The sequence below is a fragment of the Hevea brasiliensis genome, chromosome 14, assembly GCF_030052815.1.
Source record: "Hevea brasiliensis isolate MT/VB/25A 57/8 chromosome 14, ASM3005281v1, whole genome shotgun sequence".
NCBI classification, from domain to species: domain Eukaryota; kingdom Viridiplantae; phylum Streptophyta; class Magnoliopsida; order Malpighiales; family Euphorbiaceae; genus Hevea; species Hevea brasiliensis.
In genome coordinates, this window is record NC_079506.1 from 83,876,218 (window position 1) to 83,887,582 (window position 11,365).

The 11,365-nt window shown below is 33.2% G+C and overlaps 1 protein-coding gene across 1 annotated transcript; it reads left to right on the forward strand.

Moving 5' to 3' along the window:
- Window positions 1-4,051: 4,051 nt before the first annotated feature.
- LOC110650675 (CASP-like protein 4D1) lies at window positions 4,052-9,615 on the forward strand. The gene is made up of 4 exons (XM_021805762.2): window positions 4,052-4,274; window positions 4,377-4,512; window positions 4,662-4,720; window positions 9,283-9,615. Exons 1-4 carry the CDS (start codon window positions 4,105-4,107, stop codon window positions 9,422-9,424), a joined length of 507 nt encoding a protein of 168 aa, XP_021661454.1. The 5' UTR covers window positions 4,052-4,104; the 3' UTR covers window positions 9,425-9,615.
- Window positions 9,616-11,365: the final 1,750 nt, after the last annotated feature.

Genomic DNA, 11,365 nt, shown 5'->3' on the forward strand with positions numbered 1-11,365 from the left:
AGAATTATGTATGTTCATTAAAGGCATTAAAATAAACTATTTATTATCAATAGTTATATTTATTCTAAAAGATACAAAGTGAACAACTTGTTTTAAGAGAAATAAAATGAATTATTGTATATGTTCTAATAGATGTAAATGAATAAATGTAATTGTTTTAAAAAATATAACGTGAACTGTTATATATGTTCTAAAAGATGCAAAAACTTTATAAATAATAGCTTGAATAAAAGTCAATTTACTATTTCTCTTATATCTCTCCTCTTCATTCCTGCTTTCAATCAATATTGTTATTGTTTAATACATTCTTGGGAAAATTCTAAAATAGCTATCTAGAATTTTATTTTGACTTTGTTATCTTGGAGGAATCTGCCTAAACTACCCAACTACAATATAGTACAAGGCATAGTTTCCTTAAGAAGAATAACTACACGATCGAAACCTATTATTTTTTCTAACATATTTCTAACTAAAAATAGTTTATTAAGACCTTGTCTTCTAAGTGAATTTTTCCAAAACTTTCATTTTAAAGTTGAAAACTTATGTTTTAATTAAATTGTTCATCATATAAGAAATATAGCTAAATGATTCGTGATTAAAGCTTTGTTTGTTTTGCGGCAAATAACATATATATGAAAAAATATTTTTTATTTGTCATGAAAATATTTTTCATTATTTGGCTATTAATGTTAATTAATAATATGTGTTTATGTATGCATGTCTAAAGATTTTTACATTTTAATAGGATTGCCAAAATTTAGAAATTGACTTTTTCCTTTGAAAAGATAAAGTCATTTTTCCTAAAAATTTTAAGAAAATATTTTTAGCAAAACAAACAAAACCTAAGAAATAAATGACTGCTTATACTAACTTAGACATATCACTCACTTAACAGACTTAAATTCGAGTCCTCGTTTTTCCAGTCCTCTATTAAAAAAACAAGAAATCACTATTGTAATAAATATTCAAGAAAGTAATGGAACATATTGGTTAATAGTGCCAAATGCCTACTTGGTAAATGTAGCAAATTTAAATTTCAATATATATATAAGGAGCTAATAAGTAATTGACCATTCTTATCTCCTATCATATAGGCATAAGCTAGCCAAACCTTTAGGACCAAAGATTAAGCAACCAATTTTTCCCTAGATGTGTTAATGAGTACTATATCTTAATTCTTAAGTAATGTATCTTTGCCTTTATCAAAAGAAATTAAATAAAAAATTTGATGGTGCTAAGCAAAACATCTTAATCTTAATAATGGCTATAATTCTTTGTAATACACTATGATGCTAATTATATCAGCCTAGCCAGCTAGAAGCTTTGACCAAGATTTATACCAATGGGATTGAATAAGAGTTGTGTGGCTTTTAGTTCTTTGTCATCTCTCTGAATCAATTAAAAAGAAAACAAGTAATTAATTAATTATCTTTGGTGCTTAACTAATTACAAAATAATATAAGATTATGTGGAAATCTTTGTCTCCAAAAAGCACTTGATTGAGTGATTTTGTGTGAAAGGTGTAGTGATATCAGAGGTCCATGAAGACTATCCCTAATTTTGATGTAACACTAATGGCTGTTCTGAGGCTCCAACATAAGGGTCCTACTTAATTATTTTCTTTCTTTTAAATTGTGTTCATGCCTCACTACCTAAGTCTTAAAGGTAGATTGGACCATTCCTTTGATTTGGATTTTATTTTTTTAAAAAATTTAATTAAATAAATAAATATTTGTCTCATTAATCAAGCTTACCTAAGCTAAGAGATTTGATTACCAAAATTGGTGGTATCTATTAATAAGACGAAAAGATAATTAAAGCACAATTTTCTCACTCACTCATTCATTATTGCCTTTACTTGTGGGCGAAGAGTTAAAAAGGCAATGATAATCTAACAACTTAAAGAACTCGTATCCATGAGTGGCATTAGAAACTCAAGAATAAGCAGGCGTTGTAAAATAAGAGGTTAAGAAAAGTTTTATTAAAAGCCCACTCCCACTTTAAATAAGTAGGCAATGTAGGATAAAAGGCTGGCTTATAAGCATGTGGGATAAATTCTCCTTCACCTATTTAATGAATTAATAGAATAATTTTTTATATATCAAAAGCTTTCATGAATGTGAGCCGAAGAGGATTTGAATTGGCCAAAGAGAAGTGGTGGGGGTCGTCTTTGCAATTGTAATGTGGTCCAAGAATCAATCATCTTTCACAGCCAAAACCCACTGCTTCTTGCTGAAGAAACCCATATTCATACTCTCAAGTTAGGCTTCAAATTTTAAAGCTCCCCCTCCCCTCTTCTCCATGATCAAGATTAAAGGTGCAAAGAAAACTCTCAAGTTGAAAGTAAATAAATTTAAAAAAAAATTCAAATTATAGCAACTTGCAGACTGAAGCTATGCTCTTTTACATGTTACAGCTCTATTTTTTTTTTATAACCATTTTAATTGGACCTATATATATTAAATTTTGTTTTTGGGTTTAAGAATTTAAATACACTCCTTAAGCTGAGTGGATTTGTAAAATTAGTGACATAATCTTATTTATCTAAATCAAAATGCTCTCTCAATTTCTAAATACTAATATAAATATTATGCCATTAAATAGTATAAATAAGAGAAGAGTCAAAACACTAAATACTACCTTAAAATCTATTATCGAATAGGGTTCAAGTCAACATATGAGAGTATACCCTTAAAATCGTTCAGTATTTTTAATTACAAATATATATATATATATATATATATATATATATATATATATATATAATTAAGAATAAATATAATTTATATTTGGTGAATCTGTCTAAAATAATTAAAACATTTGTCATAAATTAAATTCAAGGAAAAATAAGGCCTAAGGGCTTAAGGTTTAGACCCAAATATAGGGCCTCACAGAAATTTCATTGGGTTCAAAACTTGTGGATTTTTATTTTTATTGACAAGGCTGAGTAATGAAAAATCTGCCCATATCCGCCCCGGCCCATCTCCAGTTTCGCTCTATTCTCATCCATCCCAATAATAATACTAAGGTTTTAAATATTGTACTCATTAACATAAATAAATAAATTTATATCTTTTAGAATCAAAACTACAACATTCATTGTTACATTTTAATATATCTTAATGATATTTTAAAATTTTACACAAAAATAAAATATTCAAAGTTTATAAAAATATATATGAGATAAAAATATTTTTATAAATGAGTAACTATGTTAATAATATTTATGGAATATTAATTATCTAGTAATAAAAAATAAATATATTAATTTTTAAAATTATTATATTATTATGAATAAAAAGATAATAGTTAAATAACACCTTATTTATTGACTGAATATAAATTTAAAATATTATTATATATAATTGACGTTTTGTATCTTTCCATTTAAAAATTACGAACAAATTGATAATGATCGATTTAATCTTCAGATCACTCAATTTTTTTTAAGTCATTTTTTTATTTAGTTCAATTAAAAAATAATCTAATTTTATATTTAGATCATCAATTAATAGAATTAATCGGTTAAATTGATCTTAATTTAATAAGAATGATAGATAACTTAAAAAAAATAAAATAAATTAAAACTCTTAGAATAGCAAAGGTGACTTGTGCATGACAGCCTATGATATGCATATGACTATTTCTAATCAACATCTGAGCCAATGTCAATGACAAATGAAAAAATGTTAAAGAAAGCATGTGATGCCCTTACCCATTGAGATTCTGCAAACACCTTCGCTGCATCTTCTACAAGTAAAAGCAAAATATATGTGTAGTGGAGAAATATTATTATTATTATTATTATTTGAGATTCTTCGTTAATGAGCCATTTTGTTTTTAATAACATCTATTTTAAAAGGGATATACTTGGAAATTTTTTATTTACATGAGATTGCAATTATGACTTGAGAAAAAAAAAGAAAAAGAGAGTCAATGGCGAGGTTTCGCTGTACATGGCTTGTTACCACCACGCAATGAGGCCAACCTTTCAGTCTAAAGTTGGGTTTCGTTGACCCATCATCCAAAACCCTTCATAAATTGAGAGCGACCTTATCACTTCCTCCACCATATAGCCTTGCTTTGTTCATTATAATATTCAAGATGCCACCTCCTACACCATCCATGGCTTCTCGTATGTCTGCTCTTGTCTTGAGGGTTCTCACTTTTATTTTCCTCTTGGCTTCACTTATTATCTTGACCACCAACACTGCCACCTTAGAAGTTGATCTCGTCGAGGTTAAAGTCCACTTCAAAGATGTTTATGCGTATCGGTAAGATATACAAAACTTCATATTCAATTTCTGCTGGTATTCCATGTCTTTGAAAACTTCTGAAAGAAAGAATAATTCTTATTTATTTGGTATGAGTTGTAGGTACATGGTTGCAGCAATTGTTATTGGATTTGCATACACAATCTTGCAAATGGCTTTCACATTATACCACGTTGCCACTGGAAATCGAGCGATGAGTGATGATGGAAGCCTTGTTTTTGACTTCTATGGTGACAAGGTATTTATTTAACCAGTAAAAATATTTTTTTTTTCTTTTTATTTTGGAAAAAAAATAAATGCTTTGCAAATTTTATACATATAGATACTGAGATTTTTTCACAGTTAGGCGGATGAAGAGATTTGATTTTCTTGTGTTTGGGGTTGCAGGTAATATCATATGTTTTAGCCACTGGTGCAGCTGCAGGATTTGGAGTTACAAAAGATATGAAATTGTTAGCATAATTACAGCAATCAGCATGATTATAGGAGATTTGTGTAACATAATTACAGCAATCAGCATGATTATAGGAGATTTGTGTAGCATAATTATAGCAATTATTATTCTTGTCCAAATTAGTTCATATTCTCATGTATAAATAGATGTAATATCTCTGTAAATGGGACATGCAAATACACAATCCTTTTCTTCATTACTTGTATTCTTTCTTCTAACATGGTATCTTTTCAATAAAACTTTTATTTCTAGTTTTTTTTGGTATCTTTTCTCTCTATACAACCTGTTCTGGTTCATTCTTTCATACCTATTATTATACCATTTTTTTTTTTCTCCTCATCTTGTTATCAATGGAGAAATCTGATATTTCAAAACCTATTGCAACAGTTCTGACTGGTTCCAACTATAATCTTTGGGTTCAAGGAATGAAAAGTTTTTTGATAGGTCGCAAGCTTTGGCGTATTGTTACCGGAGATATCACTACGCCGACAAGAGAGAACGATGAAGCGATGCAAAATTTTTGCTGACCGTCTTGAGGATTGGGATAGTAAAAATCATCAGATCATCACCTGGTTTCGCAATACCTCTGTCTCGTCCATCCACATCCAGTTTGCTAATTATGACTCTGCAAAAGAAATCTGGGATTTTTTGGCTAATCGATATCGCACCACCGGACTTGCCCACTATTATCGGTTGTGGACTACTCTTCATAATCTGAAACAAGAAGCGAGTCAATGCGGAATGATTTTCTTGCCTGTGTCCAACCTATTTGGAATCAAATATCTCGTGCCAAAATCGGTGAAGATCATCTTCATCTCATTCAAGTTCTAATGGCTCTTCGATCAGAATATGAGGCCGCTCGAGGCCCCTGCTACATCGAAATCCACTCCCATCATTGGAAACGCTATTCAAGAGATTATTTTTGAAGAGACTCGTCTCGGTTTGGATAAAACTCCTCAATTTGAAGTCGCTCTTGCAACTACTCGATCCTCACATCGTAATCGGCAATCAACTCGTAAGAATTGTAATCAAATTGGTCATGCTTTTGCATATTGTCCTACCATAAAATGCAGATATTGTCATGGTTACGGTCATATTCTTGAACATTGTCCCACACGCCTCCAAGATCAAAAGGAGGGCATTCTAAATTCAAGAATGTCTCAAAGCCTGGATCTTCCTCTCACACTGTTTGCATCGAGGGCTCTACCGCCATCACCATGAGTGATCTTGAGGCACTATTCAAACAGTTATCTCTTCTAATTCTCCTGCCGCCATGTCCGCCACTCCGGTAATTCTTATTGGCTTTTGACTCGCATGTTGTAATCATATGACCACTAATCTTAAATTCTTGTCTTCTGCAAAACCTGTATCTTCCTTACCACCAATCCATACTGCAAATGGTACTAAAATGAACATCACACATACTGGTCATGTGTCTACCTCAAATCTTCATCTCCCTGACACCTATTATATCCCTAATTTGGCACTCAATCTTATTTCTGTTGGTCAGTTGTGTGAAAAAGGACTAAATGTTAATTTTTAAAACCATGGTGTCCAGCTACAGGATCCACAAACGGGACAGATTCTTGGGGAGGGTCGCAGAGTGGGTCGATTATTTGAGCTTACATCTTTACATCTTCCTCAGAGATTTGTGTCTGCAGCTACAATCCCTAATTCCTCCATTCACCAATGGCATCTTCGTCTTGGTCATGCTTCTACCAGTAAAATTCAACCTTTAATTTCTCGTGGATTATTAGGATCTACTAAGTTTGAGTCATTTAATTGTTTAAATTGTCAGCTTGCAAAACAACCTGCATTATCTTTTTCCCATAATACTACTTCAGACACTCCTTTTGGTTTAATTCATTCTGACATTTGGGGTCCTTCTCCTATTTCTTCAATAAATGGTTTTCGTTATTTTGTAATATTTATTGATGATTATTCTCGGTTTACTTGGATATATTTTTTGAAACATCGATCTGAGTTATCACAAATTTACATCACATTTGCAAAAATGATTAAAACTCAGTTCTCTTGTGACATTAAAATTCTCCGAACAGACAATGCCATGGAATATCGGGATTCTTCTTTGCTTCAGTTTCTTAGTCAACAAGGCACCGTTGTTCAACGTTCTTGTCCTCACACCTCTCAACAGAATGGGCGAGCCGAACGCAAGCATCGCCATATTCTTGATTCTGTACGTACTCTTCTTCTTTCTGCCTCATGTCCAGAAAAATTTTGGGGAGAAGCAGCTTTTCATGCTGTTTATGTTATTAATCGTCTTCCTACCTTGGTTCTTCATAATTTATCTCCTTTTGAAAAGTTGTTTGGACAACCTCCTGACTATTCCATCCTTAAACCTTTTGGATGTGTTTCTTTTGTTCTTTTACAACCTCATGAACATACCAAATTAGAACCCCGTGCTCGTCTATGTTGTTTTCTTGGTTATGGCATTGAACACAAAGGGTATCGTTGTTGGGATCCTGTTTCTAATAAGTTACGCATCTCTCGTCATGTTACCTTTTGGGAAAATACTATGTTCTCTTCTCTTTCCAAATTTCATCACTCTGTCAATACTGACTCTCAATTTTTCACTGACTCCTCCAAAGAGCTGTTTCCAAGTCCTGATCCAGGTGATTGTGATGTGCTCAATATTAGCCCAACTACACTGCCTGTTGAATCAAGACCAGCTTGTTGATCCAAAGACTGCGCCTGCATCTCCTCCTAGCACTACTCTTCGTCGTTCTACCCGTGTAAGAGAAACTCCTCATTATCTTTCTGATTTTCATTGTTACTCTACTATTGCAACCCTTCATGAGCCTCATTCTTATCGTGAGGCAAGTACTGACCCTCTTTGGCAGCAAGCTATGACTGATGAACTTCAGGCTTTAGAGAAAACTCATACTTGGGATTTAGTTGATCTTCCACCAAACAAGACTCCTATTGGTTGCAAATGGATTTACAAAATCAAGACCCGTTCTGATGGAACTATTGAACGCTACAAAGCTCGCTTAGTAGCCAAAGGGTACACTCAAGAGTATGGTATCGACTATGAGGAAACTTTTGCTCCAAAGGGCCCGATTAACATCTATTCGCGATCTCTTAGCTATTGCGGTTAAGTAAATGGAAACTTTTCGGATGGATGTTAAAAATGCTTTTCTTCATGGTGATTTAAGAAGAGGTTTATATGCATCCTCCTCTGGTTATCATTCTCCTCATAAGGTTTGCAAACTTCTAGAGCCTTATATGGATTAAAACAAGCTCCCTGCGCCTGCTTTGCCAAATGTAGTTCCACTATTGGTCAACTTGGTTTTATCTCTTGTCCACATGACTCTGAATTATTCACTCGTCGAATCGATGTGGTATTGTTCTTCTCACGCTTTATGTTGATGATATGATAATAACAGGAGATGATTCATCCGTATTTTAGAGTTACAACATTATCTCAATCAACATTTTGAAATGAAAGACACAGGTTCTCTCGGCTATTTTTGGGCCTTGAAGTTTCTCAAAATTCGATGGCTATTATCTATCTCAAGCCAAGTATGCATCCGACTTACTTTCTCGGCGAGCATCATCGATAGCAAAACAAGATCAACCCCATTGGAGCTCAATTGCAAACTTACACCTCTTGATGGCACTCCTCTTGATGATCCTACTTTATATCGACTTGTCGAGTCTTGTTTATCTCACGATTACTCGACTGATATTTCATATCTTTGTTCATCTAGTCGACGGTTTATGTCGCTCCTCGCTCAACTCATTTCTGCGATGCCAATCCTTCGTTATATCAAAGGCACTCTTTTTCATGGTTTGCACTTTTCCGCTACCTCCTCCCTAGTATTATCCGGCTACTCGATCTTGATTGGTGGTGATCGGCGGATCGTCGCTCTACAAGTTATTGTTTCTTCTTGGGTAATTCTCTTATCTCTTGGCGTAGCAAAAGCAAAGCTGTTGTTGCACGTTCTAGCACGTAATCGAATATCGTGCTCTTGCCGATGCTACATCCGAATTACTTTGGTTACGGTGGTTATTAAGCGATTTGGGTGTCACTCATTCTTCTCGCCACAATACTTCATTGCGATAATAGAAGTGCCATACTGATTTCTCATAATGATGTATTTCATGAGCGTACCAAACACATCGAAATTGATTGTCATTTTGTACGTCATCATGTTGCTCATGGCACCATATGTTTGATTCCTATCTCCTCTGTCAGCCAAACCGCTGATATATTCACCAAAACGCATCCTCCCGCTCGCTTTCAGGATCTCTTAAGCAAACTCAAGTTGGCACCTGTGCTACCACCTTGAGTTTGAGGGGGGGTGTTAGCATAATTACAAAGAATCGACATGATTATAGGAGATTTGTGTAACATAATTACAAAGAATCAAGCATGATTATAGGAGATTTGTGTAGCATAATTATAGCAATTATTATTCTTGTCCAAATTAGTTCATATTCTCATGTATAAATAGATGTAATATCTCTGTAAATGGGACACAGACAAATACACAATCCTTTTCTTCATTACTTGTATTCTTTCTTCTAACAGAAATCAATATTTGCAGGTTCAGGAAATTTTGACCAATTCTTCAACAAAGGCTATGCCTCTGCCAGTCTCCTCCTCCTGGGATTCATCTGCACTGCAATATTATCTGTCATCTCTTCCTATGCACTCCCTAAGCATGTTTAACCCTTCCAATTACAAGCAAAAATGTATCATTATTAACATATTTCGAATTTAGAATTTTCCCATTTTCATGTATAACATTGATGGGGATTATATAAATAATAAAATTGTACTTTGGCATAAACCAAATTTAACTGCAGTACCCAACATGTTATACCCATTTTAATAACAAAGGCTTCCTAATTTTCATTAAACCATGGTAAGTTATGGAGGGATGTGGGTGGGAGTTTTAGCTGGTGTTGTGGGCGACTGTGATGCTTAATATCGGTGACAGGGGACATACATTTGTAAGAAGGGTTCTCTCAACTTATCAAAACAGCACCAGGGGAAGACTAATGAATCAAAGCATAAACCTATATGTCTCTTCCAAATTGAATAAGAAACAATTCAATTAGAGGGATACAAGAATACCTGGCTGTGGAGATTTTGAATTGAGATATGTATGTAGGAATTTCTGAATCTGTGTTGAACTTCTTTTCAATTAAGAGCTCTAAAAATTGAGGCAAATCTGTAAAAGAGAGGAAGGTAGGTGGAAGATTGGATGAAAGTTCCCACATTTGAGTTCAAATCCCGGTCAGACCCAAAAAAAAAAAAAAAAAAAAAAAAAAAAGAAAGAAAAGAAAGACAGAATTGACAGCAAGCCTCTGAGTCTTTGAAATGTCCTTCATTACCCTCAAAGATTTAGATTTTTATAAGCAACCAAGAATCAACTTCTGTAGCCAATTTCACTTTACAACCAAACCAGTACAAACATGTGAACACTTTGTACCTAGAGGTAGAAGAACTTTGTATTCTGTACGTTAGACAAATGAGGAATGAAATCATGAACAAGAGCCAAAAAGCAGAGGCCTAATACAGACCTGTAGGAATTCACCACCACTTACTAAGCCTAGACAAAGAAAGATATGCTCATGGTGATAATAATAAGGATAGTGCAACCATTAACAAGTTGCAAATTTTTAATGAAAACAACTTTCCTATTTACAAAAAAGAGGATGAATCAAATCAAATAATATAGGTTTAATACATGATTTGTATCCTAATTTTTGCATGAAAAAAAAATTAGTAGACATTTTTTTGTTTTTCTTTTGAATCTATCAAATTTTTTAATATATATTTGGTAAAATGCCTATTTTAGTCCTTAAATTATTACTGAATAATCAAGTAAACCCTTTAAAAATTTAGGATTAATAAGCCTTTCAAATTTTAAAATAAATCAAATAAATTTTAGATACCTTAATTTAATTAAATTAAGTCCAATTTAAACATGTGACTATTAATTGACCATCAAATACTACAAATATATATATATATATGTCTACCTTCAGAGTGCAAGAAGTGGAGAGATTTTTAATATAACCATCCATTATGCCCACCTATAATGTTTATATTAAATCTAAAAAATAATGTATATATTTAGGTCATATATTAAAATTCAAAGAATAAGGCCTAAGGCCTTAAGACCCAATGAAATTTCTGACTGGGCCTATATTTGGGCCTTAAGTTTTGGATGAAAGGACTGTGGTTGGCATTAGCATCTCTCTTTCTCTTTATCTAATGGGCGAGCGTCTAAAAGGAGCGGACTTGTGTGCAAGTTACTTCCTTGTAGCCGAATAGTCAAAATATGGCATTGACATGTTCGCCACTTCGTGTGCATGAACCCAGCACGTAACGAGGCCAACCTTTCTGTTTAAAGTAAACTCTTATTTATGTGGTACTTGGGTTTCATTGACACATCTTCCAATACCTTCTATAAATCAAGAAAGAGAGCAGCCATAACAGTTCATCAACCACGTAGCATATTGTGTTTATTAAAATATTCAAGAAGCCACCATGATATATATCAAAGAAGAGATTATGTTACTCTTGAGGGTTCTCACTTCTTGTTTCCTCATGGCTTCACTTATCGTCTTGATGACCCACAACACTTACACGCTAGAAGTT

Bases quoted from the DNA above. Each gene is read 5' to 3' on its own strand.
- LOC110650675 (XM_021805762.2), top strand. From the start codon at position 4,105: ATGCCACCTCCTACACCATCCATGGCTTCTCGTATGTCTGCTCTTGTC. The intron at 4,275-4,376 runs GTAAGATATACA...TATGAGTTGTAG, and splicing joins AAAGATGTTTATGCGTATCG to GTACATGGTTGCAGCAATTG. The intron at 4,721-9,282 runs GAAATTGTTAGC...TTTCTTCTAACA, and splicing joins TTTGGAGTTACAAAAGATAT to GAAATCAATATTTGCAGGTT.